This window comes from Chanodichthys erythropterus, chromosome 4 (assembly GCF_024489055.1).
Source record: "Chanodichthys erythropterus isolate Z2021 chromosome 4, ASM2448905v1, whole genome shotgun sequence".
Classification (NCBI taxonomy): domain Eukaryota; kingdom Metazoa; phylum Chordata; class Actinopteri; order Cypriniformes; family Xenocyprididae; genus Chanodichthys; species Chanodichthys erythropterus.
Window position 1 is genome coordinate 969,185 of NC_090224.1, and position 27,061 is coordinate 996,245.

The following is a 27,061-nucleotide window of genomic DNA, read 5'->3' on the forward strand; positions in this document are numbered from 1 at the left end:
GGCGCCTAAGTGCATATAATGTAAACAACACGAAAGTAGTGAATTCATTATTCCCTATACGCTATATTCATTATAGTGATTCAAAAGTTATCCAGGGATAGTGGTGTATTGTGTGTGTTTAAATACATTTGTTTAGCTGACAATTGATAGCTTGCAGATGATCGTTACGTGAAAGTGCGAGTGCTCATGACTCTTTAGCTCTACTTAGCAGCCATGCCTTCAGGCGCTCGGCTGTTTTCGGAAAGACTCGGTACAGCGTATGTATCTTTTAATAAATATGATAAAACTAAAGACTTTTTGGAGATATGAAGGATGCACTACTACTCTACCCGCCTAATTAGAGATAATTAGTTTATGATTTTAACTAAAGTTTTTTTTATTATTATTCTTTTTTACAACCAGGCCCAGCCCACAATCCAACTGAGTATAGGAATAGTGTGAAACTTGCTGTAAATGTGTTTGTGAGAAGACATAAAAAAAGACAGACCAAATACAATTTTATTTTGTATTTTTAACACTATGTAATGTTCTACTTATTAAAACCAAGTCAAGTTAATGTTTTTTACGCATTTTTCATTTATTCCAACATAATAACTAAAGGCAGTAACAATTTAAACAATACATATTATTTGTGAACTACTGTTAATCTTTTTAATAGTCGACTTATTTTCAACAGTCATCAAGCTTGTATACAATAGTCACATGGTGCGTTCAAGTCCTCCTGGGAAGTTTGTATTTACGAGGTGGGAAGTCGTGTGTATGACGGTAGGTGCGTTCAAGTCACTTTCGTCGGAGTATGATGGCAGTGTGCCTTCTCTAAATTAATTACACAAAATAACATTTCTACTTTTTGAAAATGTAGAGCAAACAATGTGCAATGGTTGTATGTTGCTTTTTTATGTTTTTAATTAATTTAGGAAGCCATTGTAAAATTTATTGTTACATATTACATTTTTTATATTATGATGCTATCATATTTTTTTGCTGGGAATTAGCTTACTTCGTTGTAAATAGAAAAGCCTGACAATGTCACTGCTAAATACTTAAGTATTGTGGTATTTCGCCGTGTTTCTCACTGACACGCCTCCAACTCGTACAGATCGGGGCTTAAAGAAAATCTCAAGCTTCCCACTCGTATTTATGACATTGTGGTCGCGTTCATGTGCATTCAGCTTGTAAATACGATCTTTCCGACATGACTTGAACACACCAATAGACACCGACACAAAGATGTACCTTTAATTTCCCCAAGCTGATTGCTCACTAAAATTTCAAGTTTGATTACTTACTTTTTAATTAGTTTTCCCATTAACACCATCATTGTCTTCATTCAGTCCGATTTAGGAATGCACACGAAAACAAGTTTCTTGTAGGAACCAATCATATCTAATCATAACCGATCATATCCAATCATAGCATTGCCTCCTCTCACGTGACTTTACCCAATTCTTTCTCAGTTAACCCCCCCATCAAACTCGCCGCATGCTTTGGGGGGTCTGTTATAAGTTAATGAGCTGAGAGAACGTAAGCCCCCCCACTGTAACTGTGTCACTGTTGGGTGGATATATAAGAATCTAAAAGAACATGTGTGACAAGCAGGGCGGGCGAGAGCCGTGAGGGAACGGCGCGAGTCTCTCACGGAGGAGCTCCGGAGGCATAAAAGGAGGAGCGACTACAGTGAAGGATGAGAGAGGACCAGGCCTGAACTTTATTTTAAGTTTTATATGTTTGTGTGGCCGGCAGACGTCCGCGAGGGTCTGCCGGCATTACTTTCGTTTTGTTCTTTGTTTATTTTGAGATTAAAGTTTTGTTGAATGTTCGCCGGTTCCCGCCTCCTTCTTCCCACATCTACTGACCTCGTTACAATAAGAATATAAAGAAAAGTAAATAATAAAAAATGTTTTTAAAACTAATTTGTTCTATTTTATCCTGGTCAACATGCCACCACATGGGCCAACCTCGCTAGAGGGCGAGCTGTCATGAGATTTTTTACACACGCAATCAATCCACTACAAATACAGGTTCAATACTGCTGGCACATTCTCTTTTTTGCCTCATAGAAGAGTGGAGCTGTTTAAGGGAAAAACTGAATGGAACCTCTTCTCTCTGCTGGGAGAAAATTACCATTTAGGCATTGCAGATTATTGAACTAATGAGTACAAAATACACGCCGCGAGTGTATATAAACCCATGTTTAGAACAGCACTGAGAGCCTCTTCTCTTGTAAGAGAAGAGGCTCTCAAGCTGCAAGTTCCCTCTTGTTGGTCTATTTAGAGGGTTTGTTACAGGATTTGGGGGTCTGCTGCTCCCAGTGACGAAATACCGGAGACACTGAGAGTGGTTGACATGCTGGTCTAGGGGGGCAATGCACATGCCGGGTGCTGGGTCAGTGCTTGGCTTCATTGGTCCAAGCATGCCACCAGGTTTGTTTTTCAGAAGCAAATGTTTCTGACCAGGATTATGTGGCAGAGATGGCTGCCCTAGTTGTACCAGGGGAGGTTTTTGGCCCACCATCAGAAGCAGCCCTGGGACAGTCACACAAGGCAAGGGAGCTAACATGTCCAGTGCAACAGACAGGGTGGTTTTTGGCAACAGGAGGCTGGGGCCGTTCAACCTCATCTATGCAGGACTGGGGAAGTACACAGCATACTTCAACCCAGAGTTCCTCAGCAAACCTGAGCCAGGGCAGTCGCCAAACAAAGCAGGTAGACATGCGACTGTCAGGATGCCAGTCTAGGTGCTGACGGTTGCCAGCCTCTGGCGGTCACACTTTACACCTCAGCATCTGGCTCACTGGGGCCAGAGTACCCAATACTTCAAGAGGTAGTACTCAGGGTAAGGCTCTAGTTCAGAACAAAGCCACCACCTTACCGAGGTATTGATCCAACAGTCTCGAAAGGAAATGCACAATGCAAATCCATCTTGGCAGATGTAGAGCCTGTCTTACCCTCCAGAGGGTTCTGATGCTAAGGGAGCAGATATCCCATCTGAAAAGGGGAAAATCTCAGATATCACTGAAGTGTGGCCAGAGATTCCTTGGTCTCTCAGGTTGTGCCACTAGGTTTACTTTACATGCAGCTGATATGTGTTTAGACCTTTGGTTCTGGAACCCTTTTATGCACCTCCTCATATCTTGGAGAAAACAGCCCGGCTGCACCTAAACTGCCCAGTCAGGGCCCTGAGCTGATATATTGCTTACACTCAGTCCATAAGGCAGAAAGATCCACTATTTGTCTGCTATGGGGAGTCAGTACTGGGCCAGACTTTGTCAAAACAGAGGCTGGCCCGCTGGGTTGTCAAGGCTATTGAGGTGGCATTTAGCAGTGCTGGTGTACCTCCGCCTGAGGGTGTGGTAGCACATTCCAAAAGGGGGATAGCTGCCTCCTGGGCGCTATTCAAATTTGTGCCTTTAGAGTTGGTCTGTGCAGCAGCAGGCTGGATCTCCTTATTCAGTTTTACCAAGCAGGGGAAGGTATAAGTCTGTAAACACTTGGTTTTCGTTCAAGGTGTACACACCTATTGGCTGGGTTTACGGTTTAATCTTTAGTTTCAGGGTCTGGAGTTTACGTTGACATATCATAATATCAGACTGTTATAGGATCGAGTTTAACTCATCGTCTGTCTTCTAAACTGTTGGCCAATATGGTGGTGAGTTGACCACGATTAAATAGAAAGTGGGGTTATGTAGGTAACCGTGGTTCTATGAATGATGTCAATACGCCGCCCAACGTGGTCATTTGGGGACTAGGTAGTGCCAGTCATCAAAATAAGAGAATGTCCAGGTAGTATTGCACCTGTATTTATAGAGGATGATTGGGTGCAGGTGGAGTGCGTTCATTTTATATACAATCTCCTAGCAGCTCGCCCTTTAGCAAGGCTGACTCAAATGGTGGCGTTGACCTCATTCATAGAACCTTGGTTACCTATGTAACCCCCTAATCTATGCTGATCATTTTGATTTCTGTATTTCACAGTTCATGTTGACGACATTCGCATAAGTATAATTTCCAACATTTACATGAAATTTATAAACAAATCACTACCTGAATAGGCAATTTGATATTTATTGAGAATATCTATATTCTTTGCTATTCAGCCTAACAATGAAAATATTTAAGGTAAAAAAAAAAAAAAACTTTTTCTTTTGAGGACAGATCATGTCAACTGCCCACAGTCACATGTATTTTATTGCTGGCAAAATTGATTCCATGTTGCAATGTAATAAAAAAAGAACAAACTTAGTTTTTCATGAGTAATTTGTATTCCCAAGACTTTGTCAAATGTCATATAGTGAAGAAGCAGCAGTCACTGCAAGTAGATGGACCAGTATATGATGTTGAAGAGTGTGTATGCTCCAGGGAAGATGACCCGTGAGTATGTGTCTATGGCATGAGTGTCTATTAATAAGCTACTGTTTGAGGTTACAGCAGGTCTTTGAGCTCCCTGCTCGTTATCTAGGACCAGATGAACCAGGAACTGCTCCTGTTTGTCCCCGCTCAGCTCCGACATGCCGTAGTTTCCTGTGGTCATCATGTCCATGTCACTGTAACTGCTGCTCATCATCATCTGACCAGGATGGGTCATTCCACATGTACACGGCAACTGCTAGATCATACAAGCACATATGACATGTAATATTACAGTACTGTCCCCCCTTCAGGTTGTGACATGTGTCTTTTTACTATGAAATTTTACGGATTTTTTAAAAACATACATGCAAGAATAACTTTAATATTGTTAGTGATGTTTCAAGATGGACACTTACTGGACTGAAGCAACTTAGGTTTACTTAAACTTTTTTTTTTTCAGAAAAATCATGTTACAATGTGAATATCAAATATGATCCATGAGGCTTTTGAGGAATGTTTATTTGTTCATCTCATTATATGTTTCAGTTTTTTTTCCTAGTTCACTAGGCAATCAAATTACACTCCCAGCTAAACTTTTTGTAACCAAAAGGGATGTGCATGTTGCGGTTATATCCGCAGATACTGTGGATAATCCACAGGTCGGGTTGGCCAAGTAATAAAAAATTAAAAAAACATTCTAATTAATTGGGTGGATGAGCTAAATCAATGATGGATTCATGGAAATATTACCATGTTTGAAGCTTAATTTTTTGTTAGTTACTATGATGGTATAATGGATGATTTATTTTTAAAAGCAGATTTGGGTAATGTTAGACATAATCCACACATCTCTAGAAGCCAATAAGACAGGTCCTTCTATGTTTGTCCCTAAATATCAATGATTAGCCTTGCTAAAATGCTGTATTAACCGCAGAACAAGTACATCTTAATACATTTTAACTAAACTGTCTTAGCTTACCCTGTTGCTTTGTACTTTGCGCTCCTGCAGAGTGGACAGGTAATTGACAGCGGCGTACTCTATCACAGACAGGAAGACAAAGACGAAGCTGACCCACAGGTAAATATCCACAGCTTTGATGTAGGAGACTCTGGGCATGGAGGCGTTCACTCCAGTGATGATGGTGGACATGGTGAGTACCGTCGTAATGCCTACAAAGAGATCAGTGTGATCAATTTATTCAAAAGTGCATGCTGCAAAATGTTTTGGGGAATTTGGGGAAAGCACTTAAGTGTATGTGTCATTAGGTGTGTTCGACTTGATGCGGTGGTGCGCAGATCGATCGGTGTATGAAATTACCATGTATCGGTATTTCAAATTACCCTGAAAGTGAGAGGACAGATGGCTCTGTATGCTTTCGAATCGCTCTAGCGGTACTGCGCAGCACCGCTTCAAGTTGAACACAAGTGTTCTTGTAGTTTTTAATCTAATTATGCAACCGCACATGCTGCAATGTTTTGCAGCATGATATAGTTATACAATTAATTTAAAACATCTCACCCAGAGGAACCCTCGCAGGAACAGCTCGTCGGTCAATCCAGAAGGACACCCATGACAGCATTACCATTAGAGTGGCAGGAAAGTACGTCTGAAGCAGGAAGAAGAAGATATGACGACGCAGAGTGAAGGTGATGTAAAGACGATTGTACCAACCTGTAGGAGAAGATTGAAGGGGAGAAGTTTTAGTCATAAGGCACCACCGATCATGGTGTACAGCAGGGCTATCCAATTCTATTTCTGGAGGACTGCAACCCTCAGATTTTAGTTCTAACCCTAATCAAACACACCGTCCTGTGATAATCAAGTCATTCTGAAGACCTTGATTAGCTGGTTCTTTTTATTTTTTTTTATTTTGTATTTTTGAATATTTTATTTTAGAGTTGTTTTTATAAAATAATAATAAAAATAAAAGTAAAAACAATAATAATGATGACAATAAATGTTTAGTTCAGTAGCCAGACAATCAGTCTAGGTGCCCAGGAAGATGTACAGCATTAGCCCAAGTGGAGCCACTAGGGGCTGGTTGAGCAGTTAACTTGTCCAAATGGCCCAGGAATAAAACCCAAACAGTGGAAAATTTTTCAATGGAATTAGTTCTCAAGAATCTGAGTCTTTCCATTTGTATAAGAGAGATCATATCCGTAATCCAAATTCGAAAGGGTGACTTCCAGTTTTTCAGCACAAGTCTCTTAGCCACAATCATACCCAGGGTTAGAGATTGCTGTATTGTCCCTGGGAGGCAGGAGGTGCGCTATGAAAAACCAAAGATTGCAAGTTCTGCATCAGGTGGAAGAGGCCTATTGTAAGCTTTGGAATACCAGTCAAATATGCTTGACCAAAATCCAGACAATATAGGGCAAAACCAGAAAGCATGAGAAGTTGTATCCTCTGCCACATTGCAACGGTCAAGATACAGAGTTATAGACCACTCTCATTGCAGAACACACAATCCTTGTTCCTCGCGTCTCCCCAACCATTTCCTCCTCCATATTCTTCTTTTCTTTTTCTTGTTTTCGCTGCAAATCAGCGCACAGGAAATTCGTATTGCAAGCTTCTTGCGTGGTACCATTTTTAATAATCCCAGTCTCACGTGAGAAATCCGGTCTTGCACGCGTGATATCGCGTTGTTTCCTTGTCACATCTCGCGTGTTTGGTTGTGAAACGTAGTTTGCGTGCCAGACAGAGTTGTCGGCGATTCTTCCTATTGTAAAGTCATGCAGTGTGAAACCTTCTGTCGCCGATCCATCGTGCAGTGTGAACACAGCAGCGACTGAATGCTGGCCAAGATAGTCATGAAGTGTGAAAAGAACAGTGACCCGACTACTTTGAAAATCGTGCAGTCTGAACTCCGCTTTAGGGCAAGCGGTTTTATCATAATGGCGAAAATGGCAGGTGAAAGGGGGTTCCCCTGTTGCAAGGAGCGATGTAAAGGAAACTCAAGCAACCTGTCTGCATTTGTTAAAACCGAACACTTTGGTCTGGCATATATTATTTTGACTCATGACACAAATGTCTCGCCAAACCCAAATTTTTGCAGTGATCTAAACATGTAAGGCCACTCAACCTGGTCAAAAGCTTTCTGGGCATCCAAGGACAGAATTGATGCTCCATTAACTTTGGAGTGAGGAGGCGACGCACATTAAAGAAAGAATCTGCCAGGGATAAACCCGGTCTGGTCAGGATGAATGATGGAGGGTAGATGTTTGTTAAGCTGAATAGCCAAAGCTTTAGTAATTACTTTCCTATCAAAATTCTGAAGCGCAATTGGTCTGTAGCTAGCCAGGTCAGTTTCATCTTTATTTTTCTTTAAAATGAGAGATATATTCGCTTCGTACAATGTATTAGATAAAACGTTATCTTTTTTAGAATTAATTATCATTTTGAGGAGGAGCGGTGTGAGAATATCACAAAATCTTTTAAAAAATTCGGAACTAAATGCATCTGGCCCCGCCGCCTTCCCAGTTGGAAATGACTTAATGGCAGAGACTATCTCCTCCAAAGTAAAATCAGAGTCCAGGTCAGCCCTAGCGACGTCACCAAGTTTAGGTATTTCAAGAGAGTCAAAATCAGTGTGTTAAATCAGAATCAGTGGCTGTACTGTTGGAAGTATAGAGTTCGAAATAAAAATCTTTTAAACGGGCATTAATATCCTTGGGGTTAGTTAACAATGTGCCATCCTTAGCTTTGATGCAATAAATTGACCTGGAAGAACATTTTGCATCTCTGAAAGATTTTTTTCTTTTTCTTTCTTGGCAGCAGATTCATAAGAAATAATATGCCCACGCATAACCACCTTTAACGTCTCCCAAAGTATAGAGTCTGACACCTCCCCATTGTCATTAAACTCCAAAAACTCTTTCAACTTGATGGTAATATATTCTATGAATTTACTGTCAGTAAGCAGATATGGATTGAAGTGCTAGGAAAAGGACCGCTTAGGAAGAGATAGGTCAATGGACATGGTAAGGGAACTGTGATCGGAAATCAATATGCTGTGTTGATTAGCTGGTTCTGATGTGTTTAATTAGGGTTGGAACTAAACTCTCTGGGTTGTGGCCCTCTAGTAACAGAACTGAATAGCTCGCTGTACAGTATCTACCGAAGAGACGTGTTGTGTTCATAAGTGAAATTGTGTTGTGGACTACTATTTTGAAAAGGAAGTATGAACTTGTGTAATAATGTAATCAGGCTAATTTTAAATTCCTGCCAAGTTAACACAAAAGTTAAAACACTGCTTTGAAGCTTTACAAATCTTTTGTTTCGAATCAGTGGTTCGGATTGCGTAAACGAAGCCTCCTTTACTGAAATCGACGCTCTAAACCACTGATTCGAAACACAAGATTCGTAAAGCTTCAAAGCAGTGTTTTGAAATCAGCAATCACTAAATATTATTGAAAAGTCGTTATTTTGTTGTTGTTTTTTTGTTCTTGTCGCTTTATAATATTAAGGTAGAATCACTGTACACACATGAACTGTTTTAAATATTTCTTTATTACCTTTCTGGATCTTGAGAGGTTCAGTGACATTGCTGGCAATAGAGGCCTCACTGAGCCATTGGATTTCATTAAAAATATCTTAATTTGTGTTCCGAAAATGAACGGACTTACGGGTGTAGAACGACGTGAGGAATAGTTGTAATAATTGTCATAATTTTCATTTTTGGGTGAACTAACCCTTCAAGTTTTAACTGCTTTAACAATCTCTACTAGTCAGGAATTATGGTATTATGCAACATGACTTACATTACATGAGACAATATGGAGGGTAGCAACAGATGTTATCAGTAGTGGTTTTAGGGTGGGATTAGTGAAGGATCAGTGGCAGACACTCTAACTCAGTGGTTCCCAACCCTGGTCCTGGAGCACCCCCAACTCTGCACATTTTGTATGTCTCTCTAATCAAAACACACCTGATTCAACTCATCAGCTCGTTAGTAGAGACTTCAAAACTTGAAATGCTTGTGTCAGATAAGAGACATCTAAAATATGTACCGTTGGGTATACTCCAGGACAAGGGTTGGGAACCACTGCTCTTACTTTACCGGAGATCCAATCACCAGTACCTGTGCTGCTGTAGAAAGCTAGTTTTGTGGTGGTGTGAAACTCCTGAATGAGGAACTGAGACAGAGAGATCTTCTCATCCGTCTGCAGAGATTTGTTTCCTCTCTTCCAGTACAGCATGAGGTCATCATCAGTATAGGCATCTGCAAAGAGAATAACATACATACATATGAACTCACAAACACTTAAACACTGAATATTCTATTTTTCTCTGAAATATGCATCACATTATGCTTTGAAACATTTAATTCAGTCATGAAAATGTTTACATCAATCATATTGTGTTTAGACTCACAGCTTTCAATCTCCAGTGAGCATGTCTGGGTGTCCAGTGGAAAGTGACTGAGATCCATATTGCACATTGCTGTGACCGTGACCCTGTTAAGAGTATACGGAGTAATTAAAACTTGCGTCACAGATATACAGAACAAATACACTATATAGAACTGTAAGAACTATATAGAACCTAGGATCCCCCCAAAAAATATATCATCATTTGTTATGTGCTATTTGTTAAAATAAAAGCTACGCTATTATTTCAAATTCACAATCGTTATCAACCGTTTATTACACCAGACAAGCAACATAAGCTCATTGGAAAAACATGCCTCCATTAACTCTAAAAACATTCCTACATATATATATATATATATATATAAAATTCTAGATGAAATGAACAATGCAAAACAAATTAATCGATTATGCTTCAGAAAATGCATTTTTATCCCACATTTGCCTTTAAGGTTAGGTTTAAGCTAAGGTTTACTGTAGGTGGTACGTGATTACAGGCAGTAACTTTGTAGAGCCACATGTTTTGGATACAAAAAAACATTTTAAGAGCCAATCATTGGACATTTCACTTTAAAAGTGTCACGAAACAGGCAAGAAGCGACATATCATTTTGCAGAAATACCACCAAAGGCACATTTTTCCAATGAGCTTGGATTGCAAACAAGTGATCTCTGACTTCAGAAACTTTTAAAAAGGGTTCAAAGGGAACATCAACTTTGGCCGATAAATGCTATCTGAAGCCATATATCAGGACTGAGAAGATACTCTCTCCAGACGTAATAAATGCAGTCAACTTTTTATGAGCTCCCTTTTATCTCAATAATCCTAAATGACTGAAATAGTTTATGCAGAGACCATAAATGCGGTCTGTGTAGATTACCAATATGGATGTTTAAATTTTATTATCACTCTGTCAGAACTCTAAAGCACACCCTTAGCATCCCCAACAAAAAGTACAAGCAAAATCCCACAAAAGCAGGCTTGGATTCCAACATACATCTTAGTGGAGAATGCGGGCAGCTTTAGTGAAGGTAGACCAAACTTCTAATTTCCTCTCTCCTATCCTACAGACACAATTTAGAAATCTTCACAGCATCATGCTGATGAGGATGAACATGACCCCACTGAGCTTTTCAGAGCTTTTCCCCTTTTTCATTTAAATATGACAAAACTTGAACCAATTCATATGGATCAAGTTCTTGTCTACACAGTTGAAAAACACTGATTCCAGCAAATGCTTTAACAGTTCTACTTCCCAAGTCAAAATTGTTTTATATAAACAGATATACCTCACATCAATATTGAAACCAAACATCTCATAATTCAGCATCTCAGAAAAACCATTTTGCAACTGATCTGTGGACACAAAGAGAAAACTGCAGCACATAAATAAGTCAGGGAAACTGTCATTGTGGTGTCTTGGCGGTTGTGTGATCTGTGAGTTAAATCACAGCTGTGTGATTCTTTTGAAGAGAAGAAAGAAAGCTGGAGACAAAACAGAAAATGTCAAAGGAAATCTCCACATTGTTGTGAACAAAGTAATATAAATAAACATGGTGTCTGCAGCACTGTCAAGGCTTTGAAGGCCCATATCTGCATTTACCAGATAACTAAGGCTTGCATGTCAGTGGGCCAAGAAACAGAAACACTTGTCCCTCCCAGACCATAAACTCTGGAATTCATCTTATGATGGTGGAACGGTTTTTGGAGCAGCTGCAGGCTGTGTGGGCAGAAGACAAAAAGGAATGGCATCTGATACCAAAGGCTAAGGCAAAGACTTTCAGTTTAAGAAACAGTGAAAGTAGTTCTTCAGCCTCTTAGCCAGGGGTGCGCATAACTGGTGCGCATGCGTGGTAAAAATAAATGCCTACCAGAAAACGTGGAGAGAAGCTCTTTTGAGTACCAACATTTTCGGGGACAGGGACACGTTTACTTACAGGAGAAGAATTTTTCTCCATCTCTGGTAAGATCGCAATCATGATAAGTGTGTTCATTAATTATTAGGGGTGCAACGGACTGCAGTTGATCCGTATGGACCAGGCCTCGTGGTTCGGCAGAGAGAGAGAGGCTTTCAGACAGCGCTCGAACACCAAATTAACTCTTTCACGTTGAACGGACGCATACACACAAATTTGTCAAAATACCCGTCTCGGCAAGTATTCTCTCGGTTATGTAATAAGTGAACAGTTGTGCGTCAGTATACCAGATGTGTGTCAGTATATTCGGTCTGCACATTCAGTCTTAAAGTGACAGCAGCCTAATATTCCTGCTGTTGTCTGTGTCATTAATGTTAATAAAATAAAAACAAAACATCATCTACCATGTTCGAGAACAAAGAAGATAGTGAGGACAGCAGTCAGGAGGAAAGTGATGACGACAACTTGTAGGATAAGAGTACGAAGCAGCATCTCCAGGTGCTCCCTTGAGAACCAGACCAAAAAAAAGGTTATGTGCACCCCTGCTCTTAGCCTTTTTACTGATGCACTTCAAGGAATGTGAAATATACCACCCTGTCCTCAGCTTTGACATTTATTTGCAAGATGCAGTCAATGCCTCTGTCAAGAATTTGAACACTGCAACTTACCATAATGCAAGGTTTAAAAGACAGGGTTTTTTTGTCAAGAATTAAGTCAAAGTTTCTGGATGAGATGACGATAATGGACAACAATATTAATGTCACTTATGTTTCGAGAAGGTGGCCTGCCTTGGGCCATTAATTCATTTAAGACTGATTTGAAGCAGCTGCTTTCCAGGAGATAGTGCCCCCTCAAGTCAAACAGAGCTTGATGAGATTAGCTAAACACTGAATTCCTGGTGTACTCCAGATGACAGAAGTAGGATAATCCATTTTATTCATGTAAAACAGAAATGAGAACACTACAAAACTAAACATACAGCAGGGGTTTCAAACCTGCTCCTGGAGAACTACCTTCTTGCAGACTTCAGGTGCAACCCTGCTTCATCACACCTGCCTGTAATTTTCCAGAATCCCTAAATACCTCAATTAGCTGGTTCAGGTGTGTTTGAGTGGGGTTGAAGCTAAGCTCTGCAGGACAGTGGCCCTTCAGCAGCAGGGTTGGTCATTCTTGTGGACTTGTGAAGCATCATCAGTCACTGGCTAAGTACTGTTCCAATTCAAAGTTCACACCTAGCCAAGTACAGTTCAAATCCCCGGATATGTTCTTGCATTCCCAGAAAAAAAGGGATGGAGCATCAGGAGGTGACTTGTGCGAACTTCAGACAGCAAAGTATTCCAGAATGCATCTCACACCAACAAGCATCAATGGTGGAGAAGATAACCTGCATAATTTTAAAAATACTACTGCTGTTGTGTCATGAAATTTAGGTGATAATGTAGTTGTTTAAAGCTCAAATCTGCAGTTTATTATAATGATTGTGCCTATTTGAAAATTTATTCCAACAATTTCGGGTTTGTGTAATCCATCCATTCATCGAAAACAGCTTTACTGTACCTCAACTACTCCTGACATTTGCAGCTGGGTCTGATATTTCTATAATGGTTAAATATGAGACATAATTCACCCTTGTGTATATCTAACGGGCAATCTTTGGTCCCACAAATCTTTTTTTTGGGGGGGGGCTTATACTTTATACATATACTTTTATAATAGCTATTAATTGTTCATTAAAACTGACATTTAACAAAAAGATATGCACATATTGCCTGACCCACATATTATTAGGTTTCATATTTTTAAAAGGAAAACAAAAAGTAGGATTGTGTTTTTTCTTTTTACAGAATTAATGGATTTTTTTTATAGTATTTATTTTCGTCCTGTCCTCAGGAGTATGAACTCCAGTGTTTGTCAAGTCTGAACTTTGCGTACTTGGTAATGAGAAACGCCTTTAAATTTATACCCATGGGCCTACTAATATGTTCCCATTTAGGTAATATTTTTTTTTAATACTTTAAATACCTTTGACTGTACTTTAATGGGTTAGTTCCCCCAAAAATTTCAGTAAATAATTACTCGCCCTCATGTCGTTCCAAACCCCTAAGACCTTCATTCATCTTCGGTGTTCCATCATCTTTGTGTTCCGAAGATGAACGAAGGCCTTACGGGTATGGAACAACATGAGGGTGAGTAATAAATGACAGAAATGAATTCAGAAAGATGATCAAAACACAGATGGATTAGATTATGTCCATCAACACCCCAGAGCTTCACAGTCCTGTTAGGCAGTTTTGACCTTATATGCCATTCCATGTTTGATAATCGCATTATTTTATATTGGTGTAAGCAATCTTCTATCGCTCGTTTTTGCTTCATCTACATTTTGATCCAGAGATTTTGTAAACAATGTAAGTTTATAAGACAGTATGTTAAACTATGTGAAGAGAGTATTTAATATAGACTACACAATAATAAGAGTAAAACAGCCAAGTATACTTTGAGTACTTATACTAATTTCACTTAAGTATACTTGACTTTTACTATAACTGACAGCAATGTCGAAGTATATTCTCTTTTGATCGAGATATACTTAAAAGTATATTTCTACATAAAAAGTAGACTGATGGCATGCCTATACGGTCTTATTTTTAGTTTAAGTATACTAATAGCACATGTTCTTTTTGTAAGGGTATACACACCCTGTTTCGTTCAGTTTCGTTCACTTTGTCGGTCATCGTCCATGTTGGAAATGTGGTTAGTGTACTGCACAACATAACAGAATGTGGAAAAATAAATTAAAGGGTCTGAATACTTTCTGAATGCACTGTAAATAGCAAAACACTTCGGATCAGCCATCTGGCCCCGGATAAAAGGACAGATACTGGATCAAATGGTTGAGAGGGAGGAGCTAGCCTTGACACAACGGATTGACTTATAGATTGTAAATCGAGATGTTCATAGAAGAATCAAGTCATTTCGTCCAGCAGACTGGGTGTGGGACAGATCTGAGATTAAAGCTCACCAATGAGCCAGCTTTGTGTCTGAATAGACATGTGGGTTGCATTAATCCCACAGATTCCCACATATTAATCCACACATTCACTCATCAAAAGCAAGAACCAGAATCAGCGCCTCTTGTAGAAAACAGACCTTGGTTGACAAAAAATAGTAAAGCACCGAAATCCTAAATGCCAGAAAAGTGAGTGTGTTGATTTATATCAAAGATGGAAAACCATAGATCGTTTTGTTTATTGAGCAAATTTGAGCATCTCCCACTGATAGGTTTAGACTCAGCTCATACAGCAAAGCCGGACGTAACATAGCTCTTCTGATTGCTGGCAATCTGTCTCTTGAACTTTGATCAGGATTAAAATGAGCGTTTCCACAGTTCTGAGAGGGCAAATGTTATATACAAAAAGAAAAAGCAAAGCCTGAATAAAATGTCAGAGCTTTGTTGTAACAAGACCATCAGTACGTGTGCTGTATATGTGATTTGTGATATTTACCTCAAGCTGTAGAGCACTTTGCCATCGGGATGCACTCGGAGCATGACATTCTCTGTGGTGGTGTCATGGATGAAAGATCGTTTGGAATGGACAAAAAATATGTCGGGTACCCAAATTTTCTTAACCAGCCGTCCATCAAAGGTCATGCTCTGGTTGGTGTTGCTGGGAAAGGACAGTCGCTCGTCCTTCCAGTAATGTCTCAGGTAGAGGGTTATGGTGAAGTCCTGTAACACAATCCATTCATATAGTAATCTTAACCAATTAAAACAGTTTAAACAGTAGCCTCATTTCTATCCCAAGAGCCTTCTATAAGAAAAAGAGCCAATGTTGAATTAGAGCTCTTGCTATTATCCAAACCCTGTGGCATCTCAGATCATGATAGCACCGAATCATTTATGATGCAAGAGCTGTAAGCCATATTTATAAAGGCATGTGTCTGTTTCCTACCATATCGACTTCGGAGATGGTGTCCAGACTCTCAAGCTGAACATCAACACCCACAGGTATTGCCGGACCTGAAATCAAGCGCAATATTCATTTTTCCTTTTTAAATCATGATGCATCAAACTAAAAATTTGCACACACTAATGAGCTTTAAACTTAAATGTTTAGCTATGAAAAAAATATAAATTTAACCATAGACCTAAATAATCTGCTCAACAAATCTATCCATTTATTATCCACTTCAGTAACATTAAAACTGGGGCGTCCAATCGTGCTCCTGGAGGGCCACTGTCCTGCAGAGTTCAGCTCCAGCCCTAATTAAACACATATGAACCAGTTCAAAACGCTCACGCTATGTCCTACGCCTTCTGTATTTAACTTACGAAACAAGCGTAACTGATGTGACTTCAGGTAAGTTGATTTTTGTAAGTTGATTATGGAAGGCGGTCTGGCGGAAGCTAGTTATTTACTTTATAACATATTAACTATGGATATTTTTCTTATACAAATACATCGCTTCACTTCAGAAGGCCTTTATTAACCCCCCAGAGCTGTGTGGAGTACATTTATGATGGATGGATGCACTTTTTTCGAGCTTCAAACAGATGGTTTCCGTGCATTGCCTTAATAAAACTTTAGAGCATCAGGGTGATTATACTGTATAATAAATAATATACAATTATAGACTCCGATTGTATTCGTCTAAAAGAAGAAAGTCATATAGACCTAGGATGGCTTGAGGGTGAGTAAATGATGAGGGAATTTTCATTGTAAAGTGAACTAATGCTTTAAGCTGTTGCATTTTGGTTAGTTTTTGCCTGCCATTAGGATACCTTTGTGTAAATAAAGACTGTTTGCACATTGATCTACACTAATTCTTTTGGACCCTTTCAGGACATTTAGCAGATGTCCACACTCTGATATATGAAATGCAAATGTTACCTCATAAAAATATAAGATTAATGACCTTAATTGATCATAATGGTTTTTAAAAAGTGCCCCACTCTACTCGAAAGCTTCTGTCCCACTTTATCTTGACATACAGTATTAGATGAAAACAAACCCTCACAGAAAATTCAATTCAATTTTCCCCCAATACATTACAATTTTGTAATAGACCATCCAATCATCATCATCATCATCATCATCTACAAACCATATAAAAGACTTTGTGATTGTAAGGTGATTCTTGGAGATCTGTCTGTCCACTGCTTTATTGCAGAGTTCAACCACATTTCATATTGAAATTTAATATTAATTAACTATTAATATTTTTAAAATTGTAAAAATAAACAAGCTATTTAAATGTAGATATATATTGTTCTAACAAATCTCTGTGTTTGTTTTTAGCACTCAAAAAAAAAAACTTATGAAACGTAAAAAGGCATAAAAAAAAATCTGTGAAAAAAACACTAAATACCCTTTTTTTCACCTCAGGACATTATTTTCATTACCCTTAATCTGGTTTTGATCTGACCATAGTATTTACAGTTTGTGTTAACTTTAGTGAAGATAGGGGCCGATAAGTGAATGCTCATGGCACAGAGCCACAGTAAATCAGTGTCATAATCTGGCATGAGCTTATGTAAAGCTGATTGCCTGTGATGTCAGTCCAAATCCCATAAATCTGAGTCTTGTGGTGTTTATTAAGATATTGGCATTTCGTATCTGCCATTAATACATTAATGAAAATCATAGGTTGCTCATTAGTCCATATGCACCACAAATAAAGCCAATAAAGTAATTGTTACAGCAAGCAGAAATAATCATTCAATTATTTTAATTTTTAACGCAAATGTAATACTTAATAAAATTAGATTTGTGAAGGTAATTTATTCTGTAGAATAACCAACAGTAAGCTTGATTATTTATATATTTAAAATAGATTTATGTTGTTTTAGACAACCACCCAGAAGACTAGTCCATAATTTCTACCTCTAGTCACTGCTTGCTATCATATGTTTTTGGGGATCAAAGTATTCTTCTTTATTCCCACCTCCAAAGCCAGGCCTCATGGTGAAGTCATGGTCATCTAACTTCAAGAGTTGTTCTGATTTTGTGACAGGAGCTTTAGTGACGTCTGGACTTCTCATCAGGAAGGTGCTGTTAAACAAAGAAATAAACATTTAAAAGAAGTCACAAAAAAAAAAAAAAAACCATTATGAAAAATTTGAAAATATTATTGCTGGTAAAGCATGGTCCAAACGCACTAAGGTGAGGATCAAATTCAAAATCAACAGTGTCAAAAACTAGTGATGGCCGATTTCGAAACACTGCTTCATGGAGCTCCGAGGCTTCATGAATCTTTTGTTTCGAATCAGTGATTCGGAGCGTGTATCAAACTGCCAAAGTCACGTGATTTTAGTAAACGAGGCTTCTTTACGTCATCACTGTTTCGAAACATTTCAAAACAGTTCAAAATTTCAATGGTTCACCGGTAGAGGGCGATGATAAAGTGAGCCCATGAATCATGCAGATTCACCGAGAACTATTGAACAAGTGTCTAGGGCTTTACCCTATGGTTTTACCTGATCTCCGATCAGTTTTATACAGTTGTAGATGTTTTAATTATACATTAGAATAATTAAAATTAATAGTGGTAGTTATTCATATCTTATTGGCCTGTTTAGCTTGAGCCATGGAACAGAGAAAAGAGCACATATTATACAGACACTCTATATTTAATCTTATTAGATGATTAGTTAATTCCATTTAATTGATTTTACTTTAAATAAAACTTTTGCAATACATTTGTTAAAGTGTATTTTTAATGCATGTTTGGCCTGAGTTTTGTTGCATTTGCACTGCTCTGACCACTAGGGGTCACCGTGGAGACGGGTGTCAGATTGTTTCGAAGCCTCGAATCATTACGGCACATTTGATTCAGCTGCTTCAGTGTTTCATGAAGCCTCGATCTGCCCATCACTATCAAAAACTTCAGTTATCAAAACAAAAGCACAGGAGAACAATATCCAAGACAATATCCCAAAAAAACTACCCCACATGCAACAAACACAAATGAAAACTGAGGGGTATAAATACATGCAGGCAAACAATGAACTAAATGAGACACAGGTGAAAATCATAGGTTACTATGGAGACAAACAAGGGCATAAGAAGTAACCTAGGAAGCAGAAAAGAAGAGTGAAAATCGGGAACAAAGAAAGCAGGAACACAGCACAGGGAATCATTGAAATACAAACTAAGGGGACGTTTACATGACACCATTTTCAACTAAAAATGAAAAACTTTTCGGCTGTTCATTTACACGACAACAGCATTTTGGTGGCCTGAAAATGCAAACCTTTGAAAATTTGGTTTCAAAGTGCAAGTTTTTGATAACTGTCTCCGTCTTAAACAACAAAAACGCGAAATGTGAAAAAGATGACGTCATGCACACGCGCATACGTTCAGTCTAGTGTTTCATCGCCATCTAATGGCCTGCCAGCAGAATACAGCGTTTTTAGTCATTTTCACAGATTCGTATGAATGGAGATCGTTTTGACAATGGTGTCGAAAAACTCAAAGGAAAAACTTCTCCGTTTTAAGCATATCGTTGTCGTGTAAACATACCCTAAAATCCAGAAAACTGAACATAGACCTGACAATTGCTGTATTTGACATACAGAGAATTAATATATATATATATATATATATATATATATATATATATATATATATATATATATATATATATATATATATATATATATATATGTAGGGACTATTTATATAAACTAGTGATTGTAAAATTTTTCTAATGAATTTAAAAAAATAAAAAAGAAAGACTATAAATCACATATAAAATAATTTTTAGGATATTATTCTGATTACTTTAATTTTAATGTTACACTCAGGGCATGTCAGGGTTGCAACAGTACTGGGGGCTTGAACCTGGGGAATTCTTGCAAATGATATGGTGTAATATTAAAAATATATGTTATTTATTTATTTTTTTTTAAAAAAAAAGGAGAAAATGAAATGTATGAGTCAGACAGTGTTGCAGATACATTTGACAGTAGTTGTTGTTCTACCTGCCAGGTTTACGTGCTTCTCTCTCTGTTCTGTCGGTTTCTCGTTTGGATCTGACAAATGCAGGAAGTGACATTGTCAATAGATATCAGAACATAACACACACACACACACACACATATATATATATATATATATATATATATATATATATATATATATATATATATATATATATATATATATATACCCACAAGTGCACAGGAGATCATAGTCTTAGTATTTGTTATATCTCTTTTTGCTTTAATGAAGCCAGCACTCGTGATGATTATGTTTTTCAGCATAATTTGAGAAAAAAAAAATTTGATTAAAAAAAAAAAAAAAAAATCAACAGTCCTTAAACTATAAGGTTTAAATTAAATTCAGAATTCCTGATTTCCAGTTTGGTCTGATTTTCTGATCATTCATTCGTTTGTTTGTTTATTAATAATGTGACAGATACATTTAAATGCACTTTTCGAAGCTTTTTTGACCTTTAAATTCTTTCTTTTTTCGTTTTGAATTGAAATTATTTTTTACCTTTTTATTACAAAAGGTCTATCTTATGTTGTATTATAGATTGTTTCTATGTAACTATGCCAGAAATAGCTAAGCTAGAAACAAGAAACGGTTAATAAACCAAGTGAATCATGCCATATTCATCACTATCTGTGTCATTGGCATCCCGTTTGCCCTTCAACGCGCGTCTACAATTTCAGTGTTTTTCACTCTTTCAATGAATAACCGTTAAATGCATGATTATGGTGATGTTCTTACCTGGTTTGGCTGCATGTCTGAAGCACCTGTCCACGCGGCTGAAGCGCTCCAGTGGAGAGAAAGCACGCGCAGAGCAGAAAGCAGACATCAGCGTGCATGATGCCCACATCAACAGCCACGCAAGTCCTTTTAGAAGCAATTAAATTCAAAATCACTGCTGCAGTAACCTTAAAGACGCTCCATTGTTGTGGTGCAGCCTGTGCCGACGTGCTATCTAATGCACTCTACATGCGTTTAATCTGTAGGCTATTAATGTGAAGGTCAGATATGCTGTCTGCTGCATCCTTTCTCGCATCCAGGAGGAGCTTTCGCAGGTTAGAGGTGAAACAGACATTTGCTGGCTGTATATTATGTAATGTTCTGTGGGTATTACGTGCTATTTGAATTACACTTACATAATCCAGTGGTATATGAACTGCATTGTACTAGTTTCCTCCAAATGGTATCTCTGGAATATTTTTAAAGGTGATAAAATGCATCATTTGATTTAAAAAAAATGCTAATATTCAATATTCGTTCAATCATATTCGTGACATTGAGTATAAATCGAAAAGAGCTACGCGACCAGTGAAAACCTTGGACTTTAGGACTTTAATGTTTTGACTAAAATGTTTTTCTGGTCATAAATTAGTACATTTTCTCACACCATAGAAACCTATTTTGCTTTACAACACAAAATAAATTATTAATTATAAAAAGTCGTATTTTCTTTAATAATTATTAAGAAATAAACAAATCTCTTTTAAATTTATTTTTTAATGAATATTAATTTATTTTTTAATGGATGAGAGGAGTTGTCAAAGTAAAAGCAGCCAATAAATGTCTAGCATGTTCCTCCTACTGCATAAAACTCAGTTAAGAATTTTCATTTGTTTACCAGCCTAACTCCCATACTTCCTTTTGGTATTTATTTTTAATTGTACTATTATTCTTAAATGTGGGAAACAGTCATAATAAAGAATAAATATGTGTTTCCAAACACATATTCCAAACACTGGTTTAATGTTCATACAAAATAAATAAACACACAAATGAATAAACAAACAAACAAAAATATACATAATCTAAAAGTAGCAATTTATTTAAAAATAATAATAATAATTTTAAGCTACTACATGACAGAACACATAAAGTACCAATACCATAGTATTTAACAAAGTGCCATGGCTTTTACATTAGCTTTTTTTCCCTTATAGTATTTTACATCATTGGACACTGTAAAAAAGAATTGTTGGTTCAACTTAAAAAAAATAAGTTACCTGGTTGCCTTAAAATTTTGAGTTTGGTTTGGTTTAGATATTGGTTTAATCAACAGAAACTCAAAATATTATGTTATCTGAACTAGGCTACATCAATTATCTTAAGTTGATTTGACAAAAGAAAAAATGTTGTGATAACATATCAGGAAAATATTTTTTTTACAGTGTAGTGCTGTTGCAAAAGTCTGAGAGCTTCATAAATATAAAACAAATTGTAAGAATATTCCAAAATGTCTTGATTGTTTTAAAATATAAATATATTTTTTTAGGCTATATTCGACAAATGAACCATCTCATATGGCACGACTGACGATACGAGGTGCATAGTTAATTTAGCCAAACCTTTCTTTATTCTTTAGCTGTTGCAAAGATCATAAGCTGTTTAGCTGTTTGTTGTATAAGTTTGAGCGAATTATATGTTGCATGAAAACAATGTACAATTGAATTAAAAAAATTTTCCTTCAGCATTCACATGCATTGCACGTGTCTCTTGTACAAACACATTTGTTCTAACTGATTAACTCATAGATTTCTCCATTGATTAGTCTAATTCCATTCACTCTGCCCACTTTGTGCCACTGTTTAGGGCTGATGCTAAAAGGTTTGCCATGATAAAGGGCAATTATTAAGCATTCAAATCTCTGACCAACATCACATGTAACAAACACTCTCTTCAGCAAGCATATACTGTTACCAGTGCATATAAAATACTGAAGGATAGAAATGTCAGATTATGTCTTTTGAGGTTGCAAAGAGGATGCAGAATTTTAATAGGCAGAATTAAAATGTAATGCAATTGTAATGCTGGATTCAAGGATAGCAGGCAAAGAAGCTTATCTAAGTGCAGGAGTTTAATAATAATCCAAACATAACATTCAAGAAACGCAAGCATAGAAAGAAGGTACATGCATTAAACACCAAACATGATTAACAAGAATGACAAAAGGAATGCAAGAACTATATATACACAAGGGGTAATGAGACTAACAAGACATTCCTGGGAACAATTAGGAGCTAATCAACATGAAAAACTACAATTGACTACAAAGATAGCAAAGAAACAGGAAATAACACAAAAGTCCAAACAAGACACAAGACAACTGTGGTATTTTCTACACACTTTATTTCTCCACATATTGCAAAGTTTTCAAAAAAAAAAATAATAATCAAAACAGCTTTTTATAATTACATTCCATTGTTCAGTTTGAATATCCTATAAACATCTTATCATACACACATATGGGGTAAATATTATATGATGCTAATCAATGTCTGAGATATCACTGATAGAGATGTACATTTCATATATGTACACATTCACACACATTTTAAATTCAGTCTATTGGGGATGTATTTCTGCATTCTGTATTTTTTCCTGATATTAATACAGAGTTTGAGTTAAGATAGCCTGTACTTGGGTTCTGTTATCAATCCCTAACACAATGTAAGTACAGTGAATGTTCCATTATTTAGAAGTTCCCATTGTTTAGTAATTAGTTGCAGTAAGTGAGGTCAATCTAGCTCAACCTGACCATTTTATGACACCTGAGATTATGTCAAAGATGTTACGTAGCCCACAATGAATATCAAGTGGCAATGCCTTCCCTGACCCTGTAGGACTTCACGCTGCAGGCAGGCTGAGATACTCTCATAACAGATTATGCAATTAGTTTGGCTACTGTCAATAGAAAGACTGGCCAAGATATTTAATAGCATGTAACCATTTTAATCTGATCTATGTATAGGAGGCACTAACATGCTTTTTTGACCACAGGTGTATGTAGGTGTGTGTTTCATCTCTGAATCCATGATTATATCCATAGTTTCACTATTGTTCAGACAAAGGTTGTTGTCCTTGTTTCAACTTCCTGTTTTTATGCATCCTCTGCGCCATCTGTGATCAGCGATATTATATCATCTACAAATTTCAACGACCTGAGTTTTTTAACAGAATCATGGGTGCATAAGAAAAACAGAAGTGGGCCTAAAACAGAGCCTTGAGGGTCTCCATTGTTTGGTGAGCCTTAATGTACACTGAGTACATTCAATTAAAAATGAAGCTTTTTTCTGGCTGACATGATCCTGGATTTACATTCTTGTTGGTTCTTGAAGAACATCCTAATCAAATTTTAGGAACATGGATAGGATATATGGTAAGCCACTGGGCTCTGATTGGGAGCTTGAACAATGTTCTTACTATGTTCAACTGTCCTTTCATTCAAATTTAGGGATACATTAGTATTTCAGCAGTGTTGAATATAGAGGTGGGGCAATGCTTGCCTCGCAGGAATATTGTTCCAAGGCCTACACAAGATTTATATCTGTCCTTCTGGTCAAAATTGTGGTCACCTGATGTCAAGCTGTGGTGTACAAGCAATAGGGATAACCGCTCCCTGGAGAGGATTGTGAAACAAAACCCATTCAGATGGTGTTTTTTGTTGCTTTGGTGCAAATTTCACAAGCAAGTAGTAAATCTTCAGAACTCTTAGTACTAATACATCACAACAGATAATCAAAATACACAAGCATGTTTTCAATTATATTAGTACAATACATAAATCAACATTCACAGTAACCGCCTTTCACAATAATATTACTGTCAGACTTTTCATTTACATCTCTCCTTTTTTAGTTTACTACACTTGTCTATTGTTTAATCCAAATAATCTTAATGGTTAATCAATTAATCATTTGGTATGTCTAGCAGGGGTGTCCAATCCTGCTCCTAGAGGGCCACATGTCCTGCAGAGATTAGCTCCAACTCCAATTAAACACACCTGAACCAGCATCACGGTCTTACTAGGCATGCTATGGGTGCTTCTCAATTCTTATTTGTGCATCCTCGTTTCCTTTCCTCATGTCTTAGCTCCACCCCTTCAGGATGCGAGGTAAGGGCACAAGGAAAAGACGCGAGGACAGAGGAATTGAATCAAGTGAAATGATTTATCCTCGCTCCCTTTAGCGTCACTTCAAAGCGCCATTAGATGCGCTCGAGGGATCTACCCATATGACATGTTGTTAAAGTTTGGTTATTTAAAAAATATATAATAAATATAAATAAAGCAAGATGCCCCATTGAAATATATGAGATATAAAGTTTATTTAAACTGTAAAAATAAAGCATACATTGAAATTATTGTGACAGATATGAAGGGGGAGGAGAATGTATACGTGCATCAGGTTTCTCGACGAGAAAGACTTCCGCAGAGGATGCACCTCTGTATCCTCGCTCATGACTCCTCGGGAAGCCTCCTCACTCCTCGATCCTCGCCTCCTCGTGGTGCAATTAGAGAATTGAGATGTCCTTCAATATGGCTGAGCTCGTTTCCGGGTCATAGGATGGAGGACGGAGGAGCGAGGAAACGAGGAGGGATATTGAAAAGCACCCAAGAGAAACTTACAGGAAGGTGTGTTGAGGCAAGTTGGAGCTAAACTCTACAGGATAGTGGCCCTCCAGGAGCAGGATTGGACAATCCAGGATTGGACAATCCTAGATTTTGAACTGGTCAGATTATTGTGTGTTGGTAATGGATAAATCAGAAGAGACCAATCCTAATACTAAAATTACTAATTTCATTCACCTGGTGGTCACAATTGATCACAGTTGGATACCATATAAGTAGTGTGCAAAAATGGAGCTGGATAGACCGGAAGACATGTTGGGGGATCAAAGAGGTTGATGTTGACTTCCAAACAGGTGAACATGGGCCTCAACAAAGAGGAGGTAAGTAAGTCTGCTAACTATTCTTATGTACTTTGTACTTATACTTATGTACTTTTACGGTACAGCAAATGGCATTACTAGTTAGATTAGTGCATAAAGCGAGAAGGAAACGTCTCAGTGTGAGTGGCTATATGTGAAGATGGTGTGGGGCAGGTTGTACACCATTTCTTAGATCATACGACACTGAACACCTGAAATGAACTTGAGCAGGCCTAGACAGGTGATTTCTTCACCCTGACTATGTTATTGTGTGGGGCAATGTCAGTTTCGATTATGCAGAGCTGGTTTGGGAATGGTTTTAGGATTACCTTCAGTTCATTACCCTATATCTCTCACCATATTTCACTTTCCCCAACTCATTTTAGGAACTCTGTTTGGAGGTAGAAGGTGTATGATGGCCATCCCAATGAGCATGTCACCCTCCTTCACACCATGGATTAGGCTTGCAATAACAACTGCAGAGCAATGTTAAGCATGAATTCATCATGACTGATGGTGTTTCCCACAGCAGGATATTCAACAAGGATTTTCACTGACGTTGATTAATATATGGCCAAATGTTAAAGACCGGCTTGATTAATTTATTTGAGTTATACCATTTACAGTAAAGTATTTAAATTTATTTTTTACAATGCAACCAGTTGTAAAAATATTGTAAATTTGTGTGTTCTTTAATCATGCTTGTTATTATATTATTATATTTTTTTTTTAATATGTTAGTTAGATTGGATAACATAAGTGTAATTTCTATTCTGATAACCATCTTTGCTGTAATACACTACAGTAACATGTATTCAATGCCAAAGGTGATATAAATTATGTAAAACAAAGAGTTTTGAAAATGTACCACTTAGTACCAAAAATAATAAAAAAAAAATGCAAACAAACAATGGGACTAAAGGCACAACTTAGGGAAAATGTGCTCACTACTCCCGTTTCACTTCTCCAGGGGTCTCCAACCCTCCAATCAAACACACCAGAACCAGCTAATCAAGGTGTTTATATTATAACAGGTAAAGGCTAGCCTAAACTAAAAGCTTTTAAAAATTTGATCATATTTTTAAAATGTGAGAGACCACAAACATAATTAAAAAAGGTTTAACAGTTTTGTTCCTATGTATGGTGTGATGTGACCAAGACAGCACACCACACACTAACAGATTCCATTCACAAACAAGTGAGTCCTGACTGTGAACACAGAAAATCTCAAATTTCTCATTGTCAAACATGACTTTAGAGTAAGCACCAAGAAGAAATGGTGATAACAGTGTTTGGACTGCTTTTTACAGTAAATTTACAGAGGAAAAAAGAAAAAGGTTTGGATGAATTCGCGTTATGCTTCCGTCTTCTGTCAGCTCGATTTCAGATTGGGTATTGTTTTATTCTACTTGACAATCTACAGAGTGCGTGCACTGCACGTTTGTTCTTGGAGTTCCCCCCACACAACAGGATTATATTAAAAAAAAAACATTAAATATTAGATCAAATGAGTGCAGAATCAGCTTTGCATTGCTGCCCATGATCGTGTCAAGAAACAGCCAAATTTCCACATGCATACTGAAACATGGGCGTTTAGGAAAGTTGTTGTGCTATCTAGTGGTTAAGAGGAGAATAAAATCAAATACGTCTTTACCCAATAGTATCCAGATGCAGAGCCGCAGCACCATGCGTCACAGCAGTTTCAGGACAGCAGTGCCAGACCAGC

At 37.6% G+C, this 27,061-nt stretch overlaps 1 protein-coding gene across 1 annotated transcript; it reads right to left on the reverse strand.

Moving 5' to 3' along the window:
- Window positions 1-4,305: 4,305 nt before the first annotated feature.
- gabrr1 (gamma-aminobutyric acid type A receptor subunit rho1) lies at window positions 4,306-20,471 on the reverse strand. The gene is made up of 10 exons (XM_067382938.1): window positions 20,374-20,471; window positions 19,620-19,670; window positions 17,582-17,688; window positions 15,589-15,656; window positions 15,142-15,365; window positions 9,724-9,806; window positions 9,431-9,571; window positions 5,869-6,021; window positions 5,329-5,519; window positions 4,306-4,605 (listed from the first exon to the last, which is right to left on the reverse strand). Exons 1-10 carry the CDS (start codon window positions 20,469-20,471, stop codon window positions 4,306-4,308), a joined length of 1,416 nt encoding a protein of 471 aa, XP_067239039.1.
- Between the last annotated feature and the right edge of the window lie 6,590 nt (window positions 20,472-27,061).